Source organism: Trachurus japonicus, chromosome 18 (assembly GCF_045865225.1).
Source record: "Trachurus japonicus isolate A0001 chromosome 18, Traja_1.0".
NCBI classification, from domain to species: Eukaryota; Metazoa; Chordata; class Actinopteri; order Carangiformes; family Carangidae; genus Trachurus; species Trachurus japonicus.
Window position 1 is genome coordinate 13,220,618 of NC_140924.1, and position 25,909 is coordinate 13,246,526.

The 25,909-nt window shown below is 41.6% G+C and overlaps 1 protein-coding gene across 2 annotated transcripts in view; it reads right to left on the reverse strand.

The window, feature by feature from the left end:
• mta2 (metastasis associated 1 family, member 2) overlaps positions 1-25,909 on the reverse strand; it is a 41,344-nt gene that overhangs the window by 10,748 nt on the left and 4,687 nt on the right. For both annotated transcript variants that reach the window (XM_085806263.1, XM_085806262.1), the window contains exons 2-7: positions 17,560-17,627; positions 12,816-12,909; positions 4,193-4,310; positions 3,079-3,142; positions 2,685-2,802; positions 1,919-2,021 (exon numbers count right to left, since the gene is read on the reverse strand). In XM_085806263.1, coding sequence (XP_085662389.1) covers positions 1,919-2,021; positions 2,685-2,802; positions 3,079-3,142; positions 4,193-4,310; positions 12,816-12,909; positions 17,560-17,627 — 565 coding nt within the window. The remainder of the gene's footprint in view (positions 1-1,918; positions 2,022-2,684; positions 2,803-3,078; positions 3,143-4,192; positions 4,311-12,815; positions 12,910-17,559; positions 17,628-25,909) is intronic.

Below are 25,909 nucleotides of genomic sequence, written 5' to 3' on the forward strand. Positions count from 1 at the left end.
GTGACGAGCAACTCCAGTGTTATTGAACGTTCCCCAGACGACCACTAGGTGGCGCCTCGTGCTCACGGACGGTTCAGTTTGTTTCACATCAAACTTCTTACACTCAAACCTGCTGCAACATTTAAAACACTAAAACACTAAAAACACCACAACCAGCTCATATATATGATGTTATTGTTGTGTTTCTGTTTGATTGTTTGATGTTTCTTCTTTCTCTTTTGTTTGTTTATTATTTTTAAGTATTTGATTATTCGAAATTTAAGATTTGCTGATTTATTTTTACACATATAAACAAAGCTACGCTGACTGTAGTTTGTCTACTATGACCACTTGTAAAATTAAGTATCCTACTGGGTGTTGAAATACTGTTCATGTAAAAGTGGATGTGAGGAAATAATATAAAAACACATCACACCACAAACTTAAAGGTCAGAGTTGGAGATCTTATTCATTCTGGAGCTTTTTTTTTACTTAAATGCTTGAAATCCTCTTCGCACCCCGATTGCAACCAATTAATTAAATGCTTTCTCACAAAAATTAAAACAGTCAGTCACCTGAAGAAGCAACAATCCTGTAAAAACAACATCCAATCATGTTGAACTGTCGTCTCTGTCCCTCCCTTCCTGCACTAATCGCACTCCTGCTTCTGTCTTTAACGAGTTACAACACAGAAGACGACGCCAGTGATCCAACGTACCACAGGCGAAGACGTAGCTCTGAGCTTGATGGTTTATTATGACGTCAGGTGTTTTCTTACCCATGAGAAAGTCGCTCACATTGGGATTATAATAATTATTATATAATCGCCTAACCACAATTATTTAGCATAATAGTTAAAAGTGGTTACGTTCTGTATAAAAACATCTGTATAAAATGGATGAAGCCTCATATTTCCATCACTATTTTCACAACGTTTGGGGTTCGACTGGCGCTTTTTTAATGATGTGATCTCTTTACAGATCCACCACCTCACCCGATTCGCCCAAATTTTGGAAAGACAGCCGAGTGTGAAAGTATAAACGTGACCGTACCAGATGACACACGTTAACAGACTGTGCGATAAATACGTAGCCAAAGAAACGTATAAACATTCAGTACGGTTGGAAAACCAGCACTTAAAGAAATGCTGCGAAAGTTTGACAAGCAGAAAAAAACAATTAACTTGATAATCGCAATTATGTGAGTGGCAATTAATCACCAAATTAAAAATTCATAATTGCAGCAGCCCCTTTTGTGACTTAAACAACCAAAAACTTCTCAGTGTAGGTTTTAGGATTTGTAATAGATACGTGTAGCACGGCTTCACCTTGATGTGAACCCAACGCTAAACAATCGTTGTGTGTTCTGCATTCTGCCCCTAAAATCTGAGACGGTGCAAGTTCATTTTTCATCTACTTGCGCATGTGCAACCAGTAAAATTTGCCGTTTGTGTCTTTTTAACACAAAGAGTCAGGACTCTGTCGTCACAGGTGTCAGGCCGAGGTGTCTGAGGATCATGAATGAAAAGGAAATGTGAACATCTGCCTCGCAAATGTGATTTCTGCCCCTAAATTTTTCTGTTTGCGCTCCTAAAAGTTTAACTTAGTGGTCCACTGTGCTCCCAGTAAAAAGAAAAGTTAGTCTGGCGCCCTGTGTGTATTTTCACAGATCGGTTTCTCCACGATCTCCGACCCGACAACCTTTAATGATCAGAAACAGCGTCTTTGAGACACAACGATCAAATCAAATCAAACTTGTCAACACACGAGTCTTCTCTTGTTGGAAGAAGCTGCTGCCCCTACTGCTGCTGATGGTGACGGTTGAGTCAGACGTTGCCGTGGCAACAGGCTATAGAGATGACGATGCAGCTGGGTGACAGATGGTAAAAGGGGGCGAGAGGGTAGAGGGGGGGTGAGGGGAGGTGAGGGGGGGGCGTTACCTTGCCACCACCAGGAACTGGTCGATCTGAGGGTCTTTGAGCTGGTTGTTTGGGTCCCAAACCTTCGTCTCCAGCTTCTCGTGGACCCGGTTGTCTGACTCACCTGAGAGACGGAGACAAACACAGAGATCACACTCTGGACTTTTTATTTTTGTTTTGTTTTTTGTTTTTTTTAAGGGATAGTTCAACATTTTGGCAAATTGGCCCATTGCCATAATCCCTATAGTCATAGTAGTAGGATCATTACTTTTAATTGTCAGTGCAAGCTATTTTTAGGACGGTGGAGCAGAGCCGCGAGCTGCTCAGAGCTACGCTACGGAGGCTCATGGGATTTCTTGGTTTTCACACAACGTTACCAGACAGAGTTGTTTTAGAGGTAAATGCAGAGACTGCTTGCTGAAAAACTGCCCCTGAAGGCAACACGCATCAGCGGTTTTGCATGAATTTACCTCTAAAACAACTCTGTCTGGTAACGTTCTGTTATTATCTCATAGCGTGGTGAATGTGCAGGTCACAACTTGTCCACCAGAGCGTTGTGGAGTTGTTGGATTGTGTATTTGATGAGTTTGATGAGGGAAACCAAGAAATCCCATGAGCCTCCGTAGCGTAGCTCTGAGCAGCTCGCAGCTCTGCTCCGCCGTTCTAAAAATATCTTACACCGACAATTAAAGGTAACGAACCTACTGCTAAGACTATAGGGATTATGGCAATGGGCCAATTTGCCGAAAAATGTTGAACTATCCCTTTAAACGCTGGGCCTGCTCACCTTCAGCCAACATGTCTGGGATCTCTGCCTGGTACTTGGACCCCACGCGGATCTCTCCCTGGTCGGCCAGCAGCGTCTTCTGGACCGGGTCGAACACCAGCGAGTAGAAGAAACAGTCCTGACGAGAAGAAGGAGAAGGATCAGAGCTTCTGGTCGCTGCCAATGTCTCTACTTTTTAACATATTTGTCAAACTTAAATGTTTCATATCATCAAACTAATTTGAATATTAGACAAAGAAAACCCAAGTAAATGTAAAATGCAGTTTTTAAATGAACACATCAAGCTGCGATCTAAAGAAACTCAATAAAAGATTCAAAGACATATAATAAACATACTATATATGTATATATAAAAGTGAAATGAGAATAACTGGTTTTCCGGACGGTGTCTCACCTCTTTCTCCAGGTAACCGGCCAGGACGTCTGTTTCATTGAGGAGGGTGACGTTACATTTCCCCCTGAGGACAGAGTCAGAGAGCAGGAGGTCGAGGTCATTCACAGGGATCAAACTTACTATGGTGACTGATTTATGGCACAGTGAGGGGGGAAAAATATAAAGTTTAAAGCGAAAAGTGAGAATTTAACAAGAAAAAAGTCAAAATACAATGAGAATAAGTGGTAATTTTAGGTTCTTTGTTGTTTTAGAAGCTTTAAAATGAGGAACATGAAACATCCAAGACTCAGTTCAGCTCTACGTTCAGGTTTAAACACAACCAAGAAGCCCAGTGACGATGCACCGTCTGTCTGATCGGCTAAAGAACAACTCACACAGAGCTACAGACTAACTTTTTTTTATTTACTAGGAGCAGAGTGGCCCCAAACTTGAAATTTTAGGGGCAAAAGCAGAAAATAATCGACTTTAAATCGGCAAATATTCACATTTCCTGCCATATTTCACCAGTGCAAACAAAAAAAAGAGGTAAATTCAAGGGTTGCACCTAAATTAACTTGCACTGTGTCAGATTTTAGGGACAAAATTCAGTCTGGAGCCGAGTTACACTCATTTATTTGCACATTAATTGGGGTCAAGTCAGATCTGATGATGAGTGGGTCAATCGGGATGTCACTTAAAAGTCAATCACTGATCAGATCGCATGTTCACACCAGAGTCTGAACTGACTGGAGCCTCATTTTTTTATTATCTATAACTGGGGTGAATTCTCAAAGTATAAAATTTACATAGAAGACAGAAGAGACGTAATATTGTTGAAAATCCACAATATTTCAGTTTGTTCTTAACGTTTTGTAAATGAATAGTTCATTAAATGTAAAATTAATCATGTATTTGGGGTTTTTTTGCACTAAAACAAAGGGAAAAATTAAAAGTTCTCGTTATTTACAGGTAAATATGCCGTTTGTTTTGAGTGTGTGGCCGCTTAACTAAAATGAGTTTGACGTTTGTCTGATCTATAAGCAAATAAATAAATAAATAAAAATCTCTAGATGTCCAACGTGTCACTTTACCTGTGGAACCGTCACCAGGAAGTAGAGGAGTCGACCTTACGTACCGTATGTGAGTAGCAGGAAGGGATTCGAACTGTCGGGACAGGAAGAGTTCTCTGTGTTTGAGCTGGTGTTTCTGTTGCTCGGCGAGGACCGGCTGCTTCGACTCCTCCTCGAACTCTCCTGCAGACACACAAACGCAGCAGTGCATCAGAAACAAACACACACAAACAGACACACAAACACATGATCATGGTTTTAGATAAAAACCCTGGTGGTCTTTAGAGGAACTGCAGGTTTTAATCGCTTCAGAAACAGACTAAATCATTGATCTACACTGATGCATCGATTCAATGGCCAACGAGATCCAAAACTAAAAAATCGATACATATCATTTGTAAAACACGCTCTTATTTTCAAATGAGATCTGTATCACTGCTGCAATTTTATATTTCATTTACAAAAGACGTCTTAGTGGCTGATTATTACGATCGAAAAATACTTTATATATATTATTTTATTATTATATATTATAATATTTTATCAGAGACTTTGAGTAGGAGAACATTTCACACTAAAATCCTGAAATCCTCCTTTCATGTAAAAAAAATTGGAACTTTATATTGTTTCAGTTTTATTTTATTAGAGGGTGAAAGTTGAAAAATTGAATTAATCTGATTTTCTGTTAAAAAGTATGATCGTTTTTCATTTAAATATCTCGTTAAGTTTAGAAATAGTTAAAATGTCAAATATTCCGTGAGTCGTTTTTTGTGATTTGACATGAACGGAAGTGACTGGAGATGATATCGTCTCATATTGATCATTGATCCTTTAATTTAATTGAATGAAAACCATTTTGTGACGTCATCAAAGATCAAATCGTTGTGATATAATATCGTATCATGATGAAACTTGTCATTTTTGAAAAACTTTCACACAAAAACCTTCCACAGTTTTTAATTTTCCCACTCATTCTCTTCCCTTCTTCTTGCAGCAGTTTAATATTTGGTAAATCCTCTGTGCAGAGTTCAAAGGTCATCAGTTTATGAGGTCAGACAGAGTGTGTGCGTCCCTGAAATTATGAATGTAGACGCCGTACGTGACCCACGACGTAAAAAACGAACGAATAAACGAACGACCACTGGCGAACGGATGGACGGAGGTTATTAATGCAACAACTCACATCAACATGTGACACCAGCAAAGACTTTGAAAAAAAAAAAAAAAAAAATTAAGCCACAGGCAGCCATAACTCTGTGTGTGTGTTTGCATGTGTATGTGTGTGTATGTGTGTGTGTTTGCGTGTGTGTGTGTTTGCATGTGTGTGTGTGTGTGTGCGTGTGTGTGGGGTCGGCCACTAGATTCCGCATTCCCAATTTCAGGCGGGTGAGTAATTTGTTGCGAGCCGGAGGGGGGAGGGGCCACGCCGCTCCTCCGTCTCCGCGGACTCCGCCCCTGCACTCAGCCACAGGAAACCCTGTCAGTGAGGGCACGAGAGAGAGAGAGAGAGAGAGGGAGAGAGAGGGAGAGAGAGGGAGAGAGAGAGGGACGGTACCTTTGGCCACACCCCTTTTCTGTTAACCTCTCACCCCCCCCTCACCCCCCTCCCTCCTCCTCCTCCTCCTGTCCAGCTGGTCCCTGCCAGACAAAGTAGGAAACCCTGTGTACCAAACCTGAGGCGCCCATCCCCCCCCTAACATGTATCCCCAACTCCCTCACACACACACACACACACAGAGACACACACACACATACAGACACACACACACACAGAGAAACGCGCGCAAATACGTACGCACACACACACACAAAAAGAAGAAACCACACACACACAGAAGGAGAAGAAGCGACAGGCTCTCAAAGCGCGCGCAGCACTACATTAACACACACACACACACACTCGCACTGTAATGCACACACACACACACATATGCGCGGACGTACACACTTTAGTCGCTCTGACAAAGACGCAAGGCGGCGAGTCAGATTTAACCCTCTGTGCGCCGTGGCCCTCGGGGACAGATCAAGGGCCTTTTGTTCTGCACAAAGAACTGATGTGAGTGTAGAGAAGGAGGAGGAGGAGGGGGGGGGGGGGGGTAAGAGAGAGAGGGGGGAGAGAAGAGAGAGAGAGAAAGAGAGAGAGGGGAGAAAGAGAGAGAGGAAAGAGAAGAAAGTCAGAGGGGGAGAAAGAAGAGAGATGCTTGTTCTCTTCTTCCTCTTCCTCTTCATCTTCATCGTGTTCTCACTCTGCAGATTTACACGAAGCTCAACTAAACTTAAACCTAAAGACAGAAAGCCTGAATCAACAGAGCCTGACTTAAGGGCCACACTTTTAAAGGGACGACGAGGAGTTTTGGAAAGCGAAGTGTTCACATACTACATTTCCCATGAGTCTTTGCGCGCACGGTGAAATTCTTGGACGTCTTGCCAAGAATGTTTTCATTCATCAAGAATGAAAGTCAGAGGTTCGAAGACGATCAGATACCGTCGTAGTTCCGACCATAAACGGCGATTCGGCGGCATTATTCTCATGACTCGCCGGGCAGCGTCCGCAAAACCGAAAGTAAGGAAACGCTGGTCGGCTCGCCCAGCGTTTCCACCATTAATTAAAATAACAAAATAACGATAGAGACAAAACGATATATTTATCAAAAATGGAGTCATTAACAAGTGTGGGTAGCGTAGATTCATCTACATTAACGTGAGACTTTTTTATAACCAAATACAAACTCCTCGTTGTCCCTTTAAGGTGGACTGTTTTCCTGCACATGACTCACTGCATGGTCGACAGCTGGAAATGAGTCAATGCACCTTAAATGTGAATATGACCACAAACTTTGACCATTTAATTAGTTTCTTTGCTTTGTTTTGTTTTCGCTCTCGACACGACTTCTGCTTTTGTGATCGTCTGACATGTTTTTATACATTATACTATATTTTATTTTTTGCTAACTTAGCTAGCGAGGCCAAGTGATGGAGAGTGGAGTAGGGACGGAGGAGAGTTTGTGTCGGTGGCGGTGGACGAGTCTCCTCGCTTTTCACAGACGTTTGATTGACGCATAATTCGTGTCTGCATAACCCAATGTGGGGGAAAAAACCTACTTTCATCCCGGATTTACTCAAATTTTGCACAAAGTTTGGGCTACATCGTCTGATAGATGAGTTATTACACTAATGTTAAGACCCACAGTGGGCTCAAATTCAATTTTCTTTTCTTAAAAGCCCCAGTATGTAACTTATTTGGCTTTTTATTAGCAAAAATCAAATATTGCTTTCATAAATACGTATTTCACTGAAGTCGAATCACAGCCGCATACAAATGAAAGCTTTCTCGTACCTTAGAATGAGTTGTTACAAGTCGTTACAAATATACAAGGGGTGGCGCACCGAGCCGAGGCGGCCATGTTGCATCGCCATTTTTTACGTTGAGTGGCAGCGTGACCGTAGGTAACCACGGAAACTCAGCGGAGCTGTCGGCTCGGCCTGTTAAAACTGTCACCACTGTGTAAGTGTGAGGAAGGACGGACGCACTGGTGTTGCATTCAGGTGCAGTCAGGCAGACGGCCGTCGGCAAACCAACCGGATGTCATTTTACTCCACGAGAGAAAGACGGTAAAACGTGGGTCAGGTAAACAATCAGCATCACCATGACAACATATTGTCATGCCTGTATTGTTTTTGCCTCGTGCTGGCGGAACACTTCTTTACATAGAGGCTTGTTTATCCTGTTACATGCAGCGTATATGTTGTCTGTCTGACTTCTGCCCGATTTCACGTGAATGCAACATCAAGAATACGTTCCGATATGCAACCGCTGCAAATGTTACATAACAGATTTGGTGTGAATGCCCTTTAGTGGACGCGGGACGTAATAAGAAGCTGCTATAGAGTTTATAATGAATATTTAACAGAAGAAGAATTAGAAATTTGATTCTGATTTGGGGGGAAGATCGACGGCCGTAGTTGTAAGGAAACGATTTTACAAAGTTACGAAGGCGGTCGTTATCCCGGATCAAGATGCAAACATTGACATTTATATTGTTCGTATCGTGATCTACAAAGTTTAGACTTTAAAGTTGAATACAGACACGATGACACATGTAAAAACTGTAATTTCAAATATTATGAATCAGATCAACAGCGTTTTTTCAGCTAAAGAGGATGAGGAAGAGGAGGAAGTGAAGGGAGTGCTGTGTTTTTCAGAATAAAAGCCTGTGAGAGGACACACACGTCAGAGCTGCTACTAGACACAATGAAAACACACAGTATTATGAAATCACCATCAGTGTGTTTGGTCGTGTGTAGACAAGTCTGAGAGCAGCACACACACCGAGCATCTGTGTGTGTGTGTATGTGTGTGTATATACAGTGTATATGTGTGTGTGTGTGTGTGTGTGTGTGTGTGTGTAGCTGGATACAGTGAGAAGAACGCAGCATCAAAGCAGTAAAAAGCATCCATTTTGAGGTGTGTGTGTGTGTGTGTGTGTATATATGTGTGTGTGTGTGGTGTGTGTGTATGTAGATGTCTTTGTCTGAAGCACTGCAGCCCAGGAGGGAGGGAGGGGTAACGAGGAGGAGGGGGGGGGGGGGCATGATGGGGGGGTGGGGGGTGGGGGGTAATGATTAAATGTGATCAGGCTTCAGTAGTCTGCATGCCATTAGCACCACCCCACTACTTCACTACACCCTCCCACTTCCTTGGCTCTCCGATCACACACACACACACACGCACACACGCACACACACGCATATAAGACACACACACACACACACACACACACACACATATAAGACACACACACACATACACACACACACACACATATATAAGACACACACACACACACTGGGCTGAGGCGGATCGTGGCAGGGCGGGGCAGGAACCACACACTGAGTCCACATCACTGATGGAGAAAACTGGAAATAAGGAAATTCATTCATTCATTCATTCATTCATATATTTATAATCATCATCATAATTAAGGTTATTATGATAATCATCGTTATTGTTGTGTTGTTCCAAAGTGGTGTGATGTTGATTATTATTATTATTATTTTATTATTTATTTTATTTTATTGTTTTTCTTGAAGCTTCTCCGTCGTCGACAATAAAACCTGAGGCAGAAAAAAAAAAAAAAAAACCTCCCGCAGCTTCAAAATGAGCCGAAGCTCAATTAAATATTGATTAAACGTGTCGACACATCAGAAGGTTTCTGACTCGGCACCGAGGCTGCTTCTTCATCCTCCTCCTCTTCCTCTCCTGCTCTTCTTCCTCCTCCTCTTCCTCTCCTGCTCTTCTTCCTCTTCCTCCTCATCTTCCTCTGCTTCTTCCTCATTTCCTCCATCTTCTTCCTCCTCCTCTTCCTCTCCTGCTCTTCTTCCTCCTCCTCTTCCTCTCCTGCTCTTCTTCATCTTTTTCTTCCCCCTCCTCTTGTTCCTCTCTTCTACCTTTTTTTCCTTTTTCTTCTTCCCCCTCCTCTTCCTCCTCCTCTTCTACTTCCTCATTTCCTCCTTCTTCCTCCTCGTCTTATCCTTCCTCCTCCCCCTCCTCTTCCTCCTCTCTTCTACCTTTTCTTCTCCTTCTTCCTCCTCTCTCCCTCCTTCTTCTTCCTCTTCCTCCTCCTCTTATACTTCCTCCTCCCCCGCCTCTCTACCTTTTCTTCTTCTTCCCCCTCCTCTTCCTCCCCTTCTACTTCCTCATTTCCTCCTTCTTCCTCCTCTCTCTTACTCCTCCTTCCTCCTCCTCCTCTTCTACTTCCTCATTTTCTCCTCCTTCTTCCTCTTCTTTTTCTTCCTCCTACTCCTCCTCTTCTTCTTCCTCCACCTTCATCATCATCATCATCATCATCCTGGAGGTTTGTGTCGGTTTATGAGCTTTAAACACTTTACGATTATAATAATTAATGTTGAATTAGATCCTGACGAGAAGACGACATCAGAGTGGAGCCTCTTTCCTCTCAGATCAGAGAAGATCTTTGGTCCAGTTCAGACACTCAGTCGCTTCATGGCTTCAGTCAAAGATTATATTACCTGAATATCCTCAATTATATTATTGTACTTTTATAATGTACTATTACAGTGATTCCCAAACTGTGGTGCACAAGCTGCTAATAATACAAAGACTAATAAATAAATAAATAAATAAATAACTGTTACATTATTTCAAATGGGGTTTTTAAAGTGTAATTAGTAAAATTCAAGAAAATCATTGGTAAAACTTGAATTAAAAGCGTTTCAATACAAAAAAAAGAACCTTAAATCCATCTCATGAATAAACTAGGCCTTTTTTTTTCAGGTGTCGAGCGTTGGTGTCTTAGCTAGGTCAGAAAGTAAAGGGGATGCTGTCCTGTTATATTATTGTATTGTATATACGTACGGTACATTGTGCAGTTAGCAAAGCCAACTAAAAAATAAAAGCTTTTTATCAAGAGTGCAGCTATTTTCAACATCATACTGACTTTGACACACATTATTCTTTTGTTTTCATACATTATCTAAGTTGTAAAAGGATTCCTTGGGATTAAAAAAGGGTTGGACTACATAAGTTTGCTTCTTTCTGCCTCCTCTCATTCAGGCATTGTTTATTATTCAGTTTTTCCTTTTCTTTTTCCCCAATAGCTTCTTTATCCAGAATTAGATTTTCTTATCGATATAAAAACATAAAACCAGTAACTGAGAGTCTGACTGAACCAGAGTGAAGCCTCTTCTCCTTATCAACAATCTCTGAGAGCTGTTGCTGTTTACGGCCGTTACATCAGTTCATCCGCTCGCTGTAAATCTCCCCCTGCAGAGACGAGGAGCCGAGCGCTGGTGTTAATGATCTACGGTTGCGCCGCCATAATTAGCAGCGTACAGTGTAATTACTCAGAGGTCCCGCAGTAACAGGCCGGCGGCGGCGGTGGTGGTGGAAGCGGCTCGGCTGTGATCGGAGCAGATCTGAGTTCCTGTCGGACTCGACGTTGCAACAACAACAACAACAACAACAACAATAAAGAAAAAAAGAAAAAACCAGTTCATTTCCCCGGTGACGCATTTCCACACATTGTTTTTACTTCATCGAGTCCCTGACGGACGTTTAAAGGTTTGAACGGTGAGGTCGTTGTTGTTGACCGACCCGTTTTCTTTCAGTGTTTCAAAACAAATTATGGGATGTCAACAGGTTCTGCATTAGTGGTAGATGGATTGGTGATTTTTTTTTTTTTTTGAAGGCTTTGTTGCACCAACAAGACGACAATCCCTGGATGCGGTGGTGAGGTGCAGAGCTGTCACACTCATGGAAGTTTAGTTAAGTAGTTAGTTAAAGATTAATTACAACAAAAATCAAATTTAATTGTCTTTCTCTGATGATTTTATGCCTCTATTATAGTCTAGTATAACCCTGAACATAGTTTATTCATACACCTGATGAAGAAGAGCCATTTATTGGCATTAAACATTGGACGACTTAAATAAAAACTTCATTTCTGTTTGATGTCAAACCAGGTTTTGTTCTTGACTTGTTACTGTACTGATATTTTATTGTTTGTTTTTGTTGGTTGTACTGTTTGTTTTGTTGTAATTGTGAGTCTGTTGTATGTGAATTAGAGCTGCAACAATAATCGATTAATCGTCAACTATTTTGATAATCGAATAATTAGTTTGAGTAGTTTTTTTTGTTTTTTTTAAGAAAAAAAGTCGAAATTCTCTGATTTCAGCTTCTTAAACGTGAATATTTCTGGTTTCTTTGTTCCTTTATGACAATAAACTGAGTTTCTCTTTGGTTTGTGGACAACACAAGACATTTGAGGACATTTGGGAAACACTGGTTGATATTTTTCAACATTTTATTGACTAAACAACTAATCGATAATGAAAATAATCGTTAGTTGCAGCCCTACTGTAAATATGTTATTCTGGTCTGGTTTGAAATAAATTATGGAAAAAACAAAAAAACAAAAACCTTTAAAATCAATCTACGTATTAACTTTTAAATCCGTGATGCCAACGTCAATAAATCGAAATGTGGTCGTCGAGTTTTAGAAATGAAGCTGCTCATGATTAACAGTCGTGTCATTAAACCACAACAGTGATAGAAATATTTCTTTTAGTTTCTTCCAGCTGTTTTTATACAGATGAATGGAAACGACGTCAACCATTATGTAAAATAATTGCAATCATGTGATTATGTAATAATTGCGACGGGCCTGTGGAGTTGCTTTGTGTTGTAAAAAAAAAATTTAATAAATGAAGAAAATGAAGAAAAGCCTTGAATATATATTGTCTATTATTGAAGTTAAAGCAGAAGCGACAAACTCAGGATGTTAACACCTGAGAGAAAAGTTGGAATAATAGTTACAATCATTTTAAATTGGCCTTTAATCAATTCTTATTGATTGTTATATAAAACATTAGGAAACTCTGAGGCCCTTCGCTTCCCACCGAGCGTCTTTTAGCATCGAGCCTTAAACAAAAGTGATGGTTTTACATTAACCCCGGTGGCGGCGCCTCGCTGCAATTTACAACATAAAAAGCTGAAGAGGTGCTCCGAGGCTTTTTATGTGCAACACAATGAGGAACAGGTTCATTAAAGGCAGCGAGCCGTGGCGTATACCTGCTCCGCCGCCGCCGCCGCAGCCAGAAACAAGAGCAGCTGCTGAAAAGGAGCCGTGAAATCTGTGAAATCTGTTGAGTCTGAGCTCGGTAACTCACTCGCGTTGCTGTCGGCCAGAGTGTTGAGGTTCCCCGAGATGTCTCGCCTCCTGAACAGACACACGACCTTCGCCTCCACGTTGCCATTGGCCGTCTGTGGAGAGGAGAGGAGAGAGGAGAGGGGAGAGTCAGTGGTGGGAATCACAAGAGGAAACTTGTGTCTCGATACGACGATGTTATTACTGATACTCAAAATATTGCTATATGGGTGAGTCACAGGTAAAAAAAAAGGAAAAAAAAGATGAGAAATTCAGAAATATCTTTAAAAAATAGTTTTAAAAGCATCAGATTTGTATAAACAACAAATGTAGATTTTGTATTCATGTTGGTTTTAAAATGACATTTGAGCCGTTTTCATGTATTTTATGGTGTTTTAATAACGGTATGCGTTATTGATCTGTACAGCACTTTGGTCAACTTCGGTTGTGCTTTGTAAATAAAGTTTGAGTTGAATTGATGCAAAAAAGAATGATAGATATTGAATATTTGATCCACCTGCAGGGGATTTAAGAAAACTCAATAAAAAGTATACTTTCTTCTGAAAACATTAAACTGAAATAGATTTTGTTGCTGTGTTTCTACATTAAAGTTTTAAAGGTGTACAGAAATGGCCGTTTGTCCCGTTTGTCGCGCCGAGTTGTCACGAGCTGCAACACGAGTTTACCCGAGTAAGGAAAATGAATTTGATTGGTCGTTATCGAGCGGGCGGGATATTCAAAGTTTGGGGCGAGACCGAGCTCCGTGTGTGTGTGCGTGTCTCAGACGTTTGAATGACGGATTACGGATCCAATATCAGTGGCTAGTGAATCGTGTACAGGCTGACGTATAATCCGTGCGCCTGCATTATCCAATACGAAAAAAAAAACTACACTAAAATACACACTTTCATCACGGATTTACTCAAAAATAGAATTTTGCACAAAGTTTGGCCTACAACGTCTGATAGATGAGTTATTACACTAATTTTATGACCCAGAGTGGGCTCAAATTCAATTTTCTTTTCTGTACACCTTTAATGCATGTTTGCAACACTGAGCAGCAGGAGTTATCCTGAAAACAAAAAGCTTTTCTTCAAAATAATGTGACAAATTATGTGTAATTTGTCAAGAAACATAGTGTTGCATTGCAAAAGTGAAGAAACATTTATTTCACACTTGAGTCCTGATTTATTTTCCTGTATATCATCAGATTTTTATGAAAAAATACCGGTGACAGCACTTGCATCACGTCATTGAACCGTATTCTGCGATATTTCATGATTTAGTAGCTTTTTTCAACTGCAAATGATGAAAAAATAAATGAAAACTTAATAAAAATCTGTTTTTTTTTTCTTAATAAGATAAACTTCTTTTCTCTTCAGATCGATACTTGGCGTCCCTCGTTAAGAGTCTGGTCTTGACAAAGCTCTGGTTTAACAAACCTGACAAACCTGCAGCTATTGTTCATTTCTCAGTTAAATTACATTTCCTTGAACCTTCAGAGGTTTTGGAAAGTTACAGAGAATCTGAGAATTTCAACTTCCAGATTCACAGAAGTGTCTCCGACCACGAGGAAGTAACTTACAGACCGTTTTCTGTCAACAAAACTTACTTACAGAGTAACTTGGATTTAAGAATTTAAAGGCAAAGACTCTGGTTGTTTCAACAGACTGTAAATATGTCGACACTCTCACACTGTTGAGTTTCTTGAGTTGTTTCCAGACTCAAACATTCACAACTGACTGTAAAAGCAAAACCATCTGACATTTACGAAGACAAGACAAGATCTAAACTATCAAATTGACTTGATTTTAACTTTCCCTGAGGTCGACCCGACTGGACACAACTTTTTTTTTTTTTAAATCAACGTCATAGTCTCGGGAATTATTTGATTTATTTATTTCTTTATTTCCACCCAAATTTAATAAATTACTTGAATATTTGAAAATCGTGACTCATCATCATCCCGAGTTAAAATCTCTACTCCACTCTCTACTAAAAGTCTCTTCCAAATTGAGATTTTGGTATCAATGGAAAGAGGAGAAAATCAGCTTTAAAATGATACCCTAGTCAAAATACATACATTGGATGGTTTTCAAGATATGGCCATTTGAATTGTGGTCTTCCACTCTCTTTTTCTGATTGAAAACCTGAGAAAATTGCGTTTAAACAATACAGAACGTCTCTGGTTGTCATAGACGCTCCATTCAATGACCCTCGGAAAGCGGGAAATCCCACGATTCAGATGCAGTTTACAGCTCGTCTCTATCATAAACGGTTCAGACGTGTTTTCATGTTTTGTAAAACTTGTGCATATGTTGCTTGCATCAACGCTGCTCTCGGTTTAGCATCGATGTTACAGTCAGCTTAGCATCTCGTCCCGTACTACGTGATTACACGGACCCTGTCACGCACCATTCACGGACCCTCGGGAAGCGGAGAATCCAACGATTCAGATGCAGTTTACAGCTCGTCTCTATCATAAACGGTTCAGAAGTTATTTAATGTTGTGCTCGTCTTTAGAAAGTTAAAAGTTACAAGTCAACTTTAATCGTCATTTACTGTACGTGCCTTTTCTCAATTATCTGGACTATGAAACTTTGGGAGATTGTTTTTGAATGTCATTTCTTTGAAATTAGCTTCTTTTTTTTTTTAGCTTTTTATTGGTTTTCCACATTATCAGCTGATGATCTAAAAATAGAACGTCACCTCTGGACCTACGTACGCTACGGCCGACCACAGCGATAGTACGACGACGTAGAGTGTGTCACTCTCACTCCGTCTTACTATCTATTCATTGAGCTCAGCAGCCATTAACACACTCACTCACACACACTCCAGTCTTCCTGGGTGCCGGGCACAGGCCCTTCAAAGTAAGAGTATTACATAAATGAGCTTAATCCTTTGACTGGGAAGCGAGCCGGTGTCGTATGCGGCGGCTGCTGTTATATAAGCAGCTGCTGAACCGGAGCCTGTCGCTACTGTACACGCTGGTTTTACAGTCAAGAGACACACACACACACACACACACACACACACACAGGGAGCATACAGATGTTGCTTTGGACACATGTGGAGGTCTAGTGATGTACATTCATTCAGAAAGTTCAGACCCGTTCACACTGAACATCGTGATGATTACATTCAGTTTCTTTTTCCCATCAAATCTTTTTCATTCGTTTGCATTTGAAACTGAAACATCCCACCGACTTCAGTGTTGAGTCACTTTTTTTCCCCCAGACAGACAGTTTCAGGTCCCTCCAGATGTTGGACTGGACTGGGTTTAGTCTGGGCCACTCCAGGACGTTCACAGAGTCGTGACTAAGCCTCATCCTGTGTTGTGTTGTGTCGGCTCCGAGCTGAGGGTCATTATCCCCGTTCCTTAAAGAGATCCTTAACTCTGGACTCTGGGTTTCATTCAGGATTTCTCTGTACTTGCGCTCACCAACCTGCTCTAAAACAGCCTTTCCTTCAGAGCCCTTTCGTTGCTTCTTTGCAAAGTCTGACTGTGTGTTCACACCGAAGTTTTCGCATGATGAGATTACATACAAAGTCAATGTAAAGACGCTAATAGACGCAAATTTATGCCGGTGACACGAATGGAGCAAACACGCGAAATTCGCCTGCTTGCACATGTTCAAAATATTGAACTCGAGCAAAAGTATTTGCGCGAATGTTGCAAGTAAAAGCAAATATTCCAGCGGGCAAACTCGCGCGAGTAGAGGGAGGCAAATGTTTTACTCGCGCCCCGTGTGAACACACTGTAACTGAGGAGAAGTTTCATCTTGGATGCTAAAACCCGAAGTTTTTTCTGGAGCTTTGAGGTACCGTATGTCTCAGTTACACCCAGTCTCTTTCTCCTCCCTCACTGCTAGCACTTGGGGCTTGTCCACATGGATGCAAGTTTCAGTGAACCTGCATAATTATGTTTTTTTTTATCGTTTCATGTTTCGGTGGTACAAAAACTGTATTTTTATTTTAAGGAAACGGGTCCCAGAGTGGAAAAATCTGAAAACACCGCCCCAGCATTTTCGTGTAGACACCCAAAACTGATCTTTTGTGAAACAATGTCATCATAATCAAAATGTTGAACTATCCCTTTAATGACCTTTCTTCATTCGATGAACCATAAAGAAGAAATGAAGAAAAACGCTTCTCATCTTGCACTACGTTCAAAACTCTGCACCCGGCCTCCCTCTGATTTGAGGGGTGGTTTTAAGGGTTGTAAAGCACTTCCGATTGTTTTTAAAAAGAATTGGGACACGCTACCCTTATATGAGAACGCACAAAACCGAGTGGAAGTGGTTAAAACGGGGCAGGGGCCTCAGTATGGGTCCGGCTCTAGTAGCGTCTCTTCTTCATCATCGTCACAGTGATGGAAAACCGCTGTTCTTCGACGCTCTGCAGCAGCTCCTTCTTCCTCCTCGTGGTTACCGCTCTGATCTGCAGCGTCAGCGTTCAGAGATCTGATACAGTGTGTGTGTCAGCTGATCACTAACTCACTCAACCAAACCTCGGTCATGAGTCATAGTAAAGGGGTGAATAAATATTCATGGCAGTGTGATGTTTCAGTTTTTCAACACAACACAACATGTGTAGTGAGACAAAGAAACGAAAGGGTCTGAAGACTTTCTGAATGACCTGTGTGTGTGTGTTTTGTACTGATAGCCTGCCAGCTAATCAATATATTTTGTGATTGTGGGATCAGATCAGAGCAGATAATGTATTATTTCTCATTCTTTAAAGAAACTTTGAAGTCCACCCACCTTGTTGAGCTCTTCTATTCTGCGGATCAGGTAAGGATTGCTGGAGGAGTTCTCAAAATACACATAATCTGGAAGAAACGAAAGAAAATACAAAATTTAACACAAGGTAAATACACAATGCAAAACCACCAGACCTCATAAAAAGAAATACTGATTACAATAAAGACTCTTATAATAAATAAAACTTTCAGCAGGTCTGATAGTTCATGTTCCCTGCGGACTGACATTTCCATATTTCTGTTATTTTCCGTGGGCGTAGCGTAGCGGCAGAGCTGAAAAGATTTTTTTTTTTTTTTTTTGCCTAACGTGATGATGGACAGGGATCGGTTTGAGTGGGAGCTCGTCCATACGACACCGAGGACTGGAGGAGCTGTGAGGAGAACCAGACGCTGCCAACTGAGAACATGGGAGTTGGTGTAACGTGAGCTGCAGGAAGGTTTCGTCGGTGAATCAACGTGATATCACCAGCCGATGTTGATGTGCAGTACGGTGCAGACACAGCTGGTTACTGCAGGAATCGACTGGTGCCAGTACTCCACCCAGATCTCCCAGTTAATTTCTTACTTTTTTCATTTTCAATTTCATCCACTAAATATTTTATTTCAAATATATCCTCGAATTCAAAACTTAAATATTCACACGAAATAAAAGAAAAACTCCCTGTCACTTGTACATTATGTAATCTCATCTTTAACGTCTATAAAGGTAGATGTTTGTATTAAAGCTCCATACAGTATAAAGGTAGATGTTTGTGTTAAAGCTCCATACAGTAGAAAGGTAGATGTCCATGTGTAGTGTGATTATAAAGCAGCTCTAGGTTCTATATTAATACTGTGAAAGTATCGAAGCCTCAGTCCACAGAGAAATGCACACAGCCTGTATTCAGAAACTGAGCCTTAAAAAACCAGCCGTCAGGACTTCCTGTCACTTTGTGATGTCACAACAACAGCAGAGACCCTAAGCCACGCCCCCCATCTTGACCCACAATCCAACACTTTGCAGGATTTTGGTTTCGCTGAGTGTTTTATTCTTAAATCTGTTCCATTTTTTCTCAGAAAAAACTCAAGCCAATCAAAAGCATGGTTCAAAGCCTCCTCTCTTCTGATTGGCTGACACCCACCTGGTGTTACAAAAGCTCCTTAGATGGTTTTTGCCTCCACAAAATACTTTTCTTATGGACCAACACTTCAAATACAACACAGAAGAAAATATCTGCCTTTAAGAGGAGTCTTCAACAGGTCAAGACCAAACATCTACACCTGCAGCTCCCTGACGTTACACATTTGTTACCACAATTCTCTCTGAAACACATTTTAGACACAAAATATAATTTAAAAAAGTAGTTTCCAATACAGTTATGAGTCCTAAAGTCCAGATACCTGTCAGATAACCTGAAAAACGTACATGTAAGAAGACAACAAGAAGTGAGACTGCATCGCCACAGCCACTTTGGATACAAGGACAGATAGACAGAGTTATCTTTGTGTCACTTTGCATCGCATCTACAACAAGTGGCAGCTGGCTGAGTGACTGCTTTGTGTATCTGAACAGGACGTTACATCACGCACACACACACACAAAAAAAAGGACGGATAATCTCACACCAGCCCTGCTCAAATAAATACAACCTGGGTTGAGTTTGATTGTGTAGCCTGTGTGAAATTAACATAACAGGTACATATCTGGATTTGAATCTGAAGGGTCAGCTCTAGTATCGATCATTTCAAGTGTACAAAACTCAACCTGTTCCACATTTATAGTAAATATCCTCCTCCTATCTTAAAACACTGACCTCAGTTCAGTCAAAGAAAACGGGCGAGTTAGTAAAAACCTCCTCTGTAAAACTCAACGAACACTGTTAAACGCTGAATGAAGCCGGTTGCAGTTGAACAGCATCCTCTCCCGCTGTAGCCGTCTGAATGAGTGTGCTATTATTGGAACATGGCTCCCATCTGTTGCACCAACACACTGTGGTGCTCCCCGGCGGTGATGGGAACAGAGCGGCCATTTCTACCGACTTGTCAGCGATGTGGACAGGAGGCGGTGCCGTGATGGCTGATAGAAGTCCACAACGTAATCAACCAGATCTGGTCTAACACAAAAAAATAATAAGAAGAGGCCAATGGTTCGGGTGGTGGCGCCATTACCAGGTGGAAAATTTCAAAGTACTTTTGGGACAGAAACCGTCAAACTCAAACCCAACTATGGATAAAAACATACAACTTCCAGACTACAGTGAACCTCCAACCTTACCATCAGCTCCAAAACTACATGTACAGGTACGCAGCAGATGGGTTTAAAAATGTAAACATCCCACATTTATGACTATTACTTGGATAGAAGGACGCTCAAAAAGGCCAAGAGCAACACTCACCAAGAGGCCAGGTGGTCCGCCAATGTTGCTGTTGTATTTGGTGGTACGGAAAGTCAAGATGTACCAACGACCCGTATCGAGTCTATGTGAAACTATGCCATCATTTAAAGGCAAACCCCCCCCAAAAATATACTTAAAAAAATAAAAAGATGTACCAACGTATGTACAAGGTAAGAACTAGGGATGCATCGATTGTGAAATTCTGGATCGATACCAATACCGATAGCCGATACTGGGTTTTTTTTTTAAATTTACTCCTCTATTGTGGAAAGGAAACCAAGAAATCTTTATTACTCCGATAACAACTTTTCTGGGTAAATTGAATCGTAGGCAACTGGACTTGTATTTGTGGGAAGACGTTTCGCCTCTTATCCAAGGGGCTTGATCAGTTCGTATGCAACAAGTCTCATTAGTCCACACTAGCTAGACGATGACAACGGACATTTTTTGCTCACTTGACTTAAAGGACAATTCCAGGCGAATTCAACTCGGGGGTGTATTTTCATATCATTTTAGGTCTAAAAGAATGAATCTGAAGATTTTCAGTTTAATCGCTCCTGTTTTGCGGTAGTTGCGTCTGTCCGCGCATCGCTACGGCAGCAATGAATGGGAGTGGATGTAAGTTCCGCTGTTTAGGCTGTTTCCAGCCCTCAAAGCCGCAATTTTTTTCCACAGACAGCGTCAGATGGCGACTCAAACATGCACCGAGAAGTTTATTTACTTCAAGCAAGCCGACATGTTTGTAAAACTAGATCTAATTCAAAGTCTCCCGGAGTCTCGCGCGAGACCCAGTTGCCGTGCTCGGTGTGTTCACATGCAATGGGAAAAGCTACCGTTTGTGTCATAAACACAGGAATATCAACTCTTTACTTGGTTCAAGGAAAAAAAACTTCTCGGCGCATCTTTGAGTAGCCATCTGACGCTGTCTGTGGAAAAAAATGTACACTTCAAGCAAGTAAAGAGTTGATATTCCTGTGTTTATGACACAAGCGGTAGCTCCTACTGCGCCTGAATACACCAGCACTGCAACTTCGGGCTCGCGCGAGACTCCGGGAGACTTTGAATTAGATCTAGTTTTACAAACATGTCGGCTTGCTTGGAGTAAATAAACTTCTCGGTGCATGTTTGAGTAGCCATCTGATGCTGTCTGTGGAAAAAAAATGCGGCTTTGAGGGCTGGAAACAGCCTAAACAGCGGAACTTACATCCACTCCCATTCATTGCTGCCGTGGCGATGCAGGGACAGACGCAACTACCGCAAAACAGGAGCGATTAAACTGAAAATCTTCAGATTCATTCTTTTAGACCTAAAATGATATGAAAATACACCCCCGAGTTGAATTCGCCTGGAATTGTCCTTTAAGCAAATTGAACGGGCATGCGTCCTCTTGCACCTCGGCAAAGTCACATCCCCCCAAAAACAACCCCCCCCCCCCAAAAAAACAGGCTTCTTTTCCGAGTCAGCACAACACGCCACATTTATCAGATGGCGGATTTCAGTCAACGAGGCGAATATTGGCCGATACCGATGTTCAGCCGATGCATTGGTGCATCCCTAGTAACCACCAGACCAGAACTAGGAGTTACGTTGGCCAATGCCACATCGCTCCATCTAAAAAAAAAACTCACACTTGACCATGTGCACTAAGCTTTGTTGCAAACCAATGCAGGCAGGAAGTAGATCGGGTCATCTACTCTGCAGTTGATTAGCTGTGCAAACCAGTCGAGAAACAGCAAAGACAGCTGCACGGTGTTAAAAAACAAAATTCAACTGCACAACAGCTGCTGGCAAAGACAACAAAGTCGGCAACGCTTGGTTTTGATTATCCATGTTGTATTTACTATTGATAGTCTGGGCTGTGGAGATCTTCCAAAAGGTCTGTGTTTACTATTGTACAAAACACAAAACCCTGGCGTTTTCTGAACTCCATAGTGAAAACACCTGGAGTAAATGTAGCAATTTCAACGTGGCCTTGAATATGTATTGTCGTGGAAATTCTCTGTTGCTGGTGAAGAATGAAATAGAGACTTGCCGGCCGACATGTGTTTATTTCCTTGCAAGAAAAGGTCAATTCATATCCGAGTGATGGTAAAGAAAAGACCAAGATAATGGGAATACCTAAACATTTATACTTGAGGAACGCCCCCTCAGGTATATTCCACACCCCTTTGTCTGCTGCAGGGGTCAGCCCCCTACTCAGGATATCTTTTCAGGTATTGGCACTGACATCCTGGAGTGTGATTAAGAGGTCTAATCAATGCACTTTAAAATACAAAAGGGTTTGAGTATATCATGAGGAAATGAGAGGTTGGGTGTCTCTGGAACTTGATGCAATTACAAGGTCTAGACATTAGAATACACAAATGGGTGACAAACAAAAGAGGATCTGATACCTTGGAGGGAAAGCAGGGGGTAGGGACGTCACAAGTGATTAAAACAAAGGAATATTCAAATTTACCATTACAGTATTCATTTCCTATAACTTTTGTGTTTTAAAATGTTTGATTATTTCCAAATTTACATGAAAATATCAGATTTTGATCGTAGTCTCAGACATTTAGACCTCAATCCTAGTGACTACTATAGATAACATATGTTTGTTTCCTATTGGGGTTGTGCTGTTGAATAACAACAAACAATGATATACTGTAAATGGCTGACGATCATCAGAACAATCACCACTTGACTTGCTCTACGATGACTGTAGTCGTTTATTATTTGCAGTATTAAATTCATAGTGAATTGAATCTGCCTGACACAGTGTTGTGTACACAGCTGAATATAACCAGAGTCTAATCTAATGGAGCATTGCTTGTGGTGTGTAGGTGCTGCACTGTGATTCAACAGTCAAACATGTCATTTAGTTCAGCTTCTTACTGTAAATATATATCTTTTGACGAGTCAATGCATTAACTGTGGTGACTTTTAATTGTAACAGAGCCATAAAATGTATTCGTCACCCTACTGTCAACGCTTGTAATTGTCAATCTCGTTTAGTGCATATAACTCAAGCGTTGAGAGCAGAGCTGCTGCTGGTTTCTTCGTATTGAATATGGACTGAACATCGGGGGCTGAACCGGGAGCCATCGGTTTTGTCAACTTGATTTCGATCAAACCTCCCCGACACGAATCATTCATCACCCCCGACCGCCTCCTCGTAGCCTCCGATGCGGCTCTTCAAGTGAAGTGTGGCTTCACATTAAAGCTCCATCTGGTCGTCTCATGGAGCGAGGGGACACGGTCGGAGCCTCGGGAGGATATCGGGGAAGGTTTTTTTTTTTCCTTCTCTCTTCTTCTGATGCATCACCACCAAGAGCCAGAGACAGAGGAGGAAGGAATCAGACAGGGAGGGGATTTCTTGCTCTACTTAACACACTGATGGGGAGTCCGTCCGAGCAGAGAGGCGCTGCGTCCTCGTTCACGGCGAAGGAACACAAGCTCACCACGTTACATAACGCTGCTGGCTGGCTGGCTGGAGCACCAAGAGTGGATGTGCACTCTCATGTGCTCGACATGACTGGGTCCATCAATAAAGACGTAGCGATGGATGGATGGAGGGATGGAGGGAGAGATTGAGGGAGGGAGGGGGAGGCCGTCCATCTCTTTTTTTGGCCTAGTGGGACAGATTTAAGATTGATCCTGCTGCACCTGCACAAATCAGTCACATCAGTCGGACCGACAGATCAATGAACACGCCAAACCACCGCACTGTGGGAATCTCACATCACAGCCACAGATTTGACTGAATTTTCATCTCAGATTTGCTTCATATTTGATAGAAATGACATCAACACACTCAACAACCACTGTGCAATGCCTCTGGCTTTCCTTTTATGTGTATTTGTACACTTACTCATATTATAGGACTTTATTGGCAACTAAGTGCACGGCTGAAAGAACTCAAAATATTGAATATATGAGGGAAAAATCTAGGGAAACTTTAAAGGGATAGTTCAACATCTTGGCAAATTGGCCCATTGCCATAATCCCTGTAGTCATAGCAGTAGGCTCGTTACCTTTAATTGTCGGTGCAAGCTATTTTTACACATTCACCACGCTATGAGATAACAGAGCGTTACCAGACAGAGTTGTTTTAGAGGTAAATTCATGCAAAACTGCTGATGCGTGTTCCCATTGGAGGCAGTTTTTCAGCAAGCAGTCTCTGAATTTACCTCTAAAACAACTCTGTCTCATGACGATCTGTTATTATCTCATAGCGTGGTGAATGTGCAGGTCACAACTTGTCCACCAGAGCGTTTTGGAGTTGTTGGATTGTGTATTTGATGAGTTTGATGAGGGAAACCAAGAAATCCCATCAGCCTCCGTAACGTAGCTCTCAGCAGCTCACGGCTCTGCTCCGCGATCTAAAAATAGCTTGCACCGACATTTAAAGGTAACGAACCTACTGCTATGACTATAGGGATTATGGCAATGGGCCAATTTACCAAAACGTTGAACTATCCATTTAACACCAACATAACCCATGAATGAACACATGAATTAAGCACTGTGAACCAAATTATATCATGTAAACTTCACATGTGCCATTTTATCCAAGCTGCCAAAGCCACTGTGCTTAAGTTTGTTGGGGTACGACAATGACATTATAAACAACAAATATATAGCTATATATACATGAAACAAATCCAAGATGGTCGATCAGAGACTTTACACTGTCTACTCTCCAGAAAAAGAAAAAAAAAAACAGAGACATCAGACCTAACTCCTCACGCACGTCCTCTTTGCATAATCACATCACCTGTGAAAAGGGATGAGCTGGTTTTATGTTAATGTTCGTTGAGTATCAGCGGGTGGAGATGGAGAAGGAGAATGGGAGGAAAGGGAGGAAAGGGGAGAAAAAAAACAGATGTGAAAAAGAGAGAGTGTGTCTGGTGAGGAGAGTGTTTGTTGTGGACGTATGCGGCTGGAGTGGCGCAGTGTGCTGGGTGCTAGAGGGTGAATGAAGAGGAGGAAGCCCTTTGACTAATCTCTGGGGAAGATAATGATCTTACATGCAGGCTGAACACTGTGTGCTTCTGGAGGACTGGTGGTAATATGGGCGCTCACACACACACACAGAGAGACGCCTGCACCATCCAGCTGCAACAAAGGAAACCTTATTGAACGCAAAAAATAAATAAATAATTAAATCCAAATAAATATGAACCCATCAAGACAGATTAATGCTGGACATTACCGGTCCGCTCTGTTTTACACAGTTTGTCTCTGTGTTACACAAACAAAAACATCATAACCTTGTTACTGGGTGGGCTACTTCAAAAAAAAAGAAGGAAAAAAAAGTCAATTACATAATCATACGCTTGTTGCTAGCTGCACTATTACATGGGTTGGAGTCAGCATTACACGGCAACCTTTCTTTTAAATTTATCACACGTGATCCAGATCAAAACAAAACAAAAAAATGCTACTTTGCCTGAGGGGGCCGAGCAGCTGTAAACGCCACGACCCCCCCACCCCCACCCCCTCCGTACAGGCCTGAAGCAGGATGGATGTAATGTTCCCAGTGGAGGCCCAACACAGGCCAGTTACAGTACAGAGGTCCAACCGCCATATCTCCATTGCAGCAACCAAAACAAATCAAAAAGAAACATAGATTTTATTTGAAACTGCAAATCGATTAATGCTTGTAACTGTGCGTTCACACCAAAAGCTTCAAAAACACTGAAGATGATGCAGTTCGGCGGCAACCAGTCAACATAGAGACGCCCTTCAGCTCCTTTAAATGACCAGCGCGATCGAACTTTGACACCAGTCACATGAGGAGCAACCAAAGCGGCTAAAAGTATTTTGCCTCTTTAGAAGCTTTTGGTGTGAACGTACAGTAAGGGAGTTGTCCGTTATGTGTGTGCAGACTAAACTCTGACTATTAAGATTTTATTTTATAGGGAATGCTATTTTTTATGTAATGTAATGTTGTAAGTAGGGCTGCACGATTAATCGTATTTTCATTGTCAA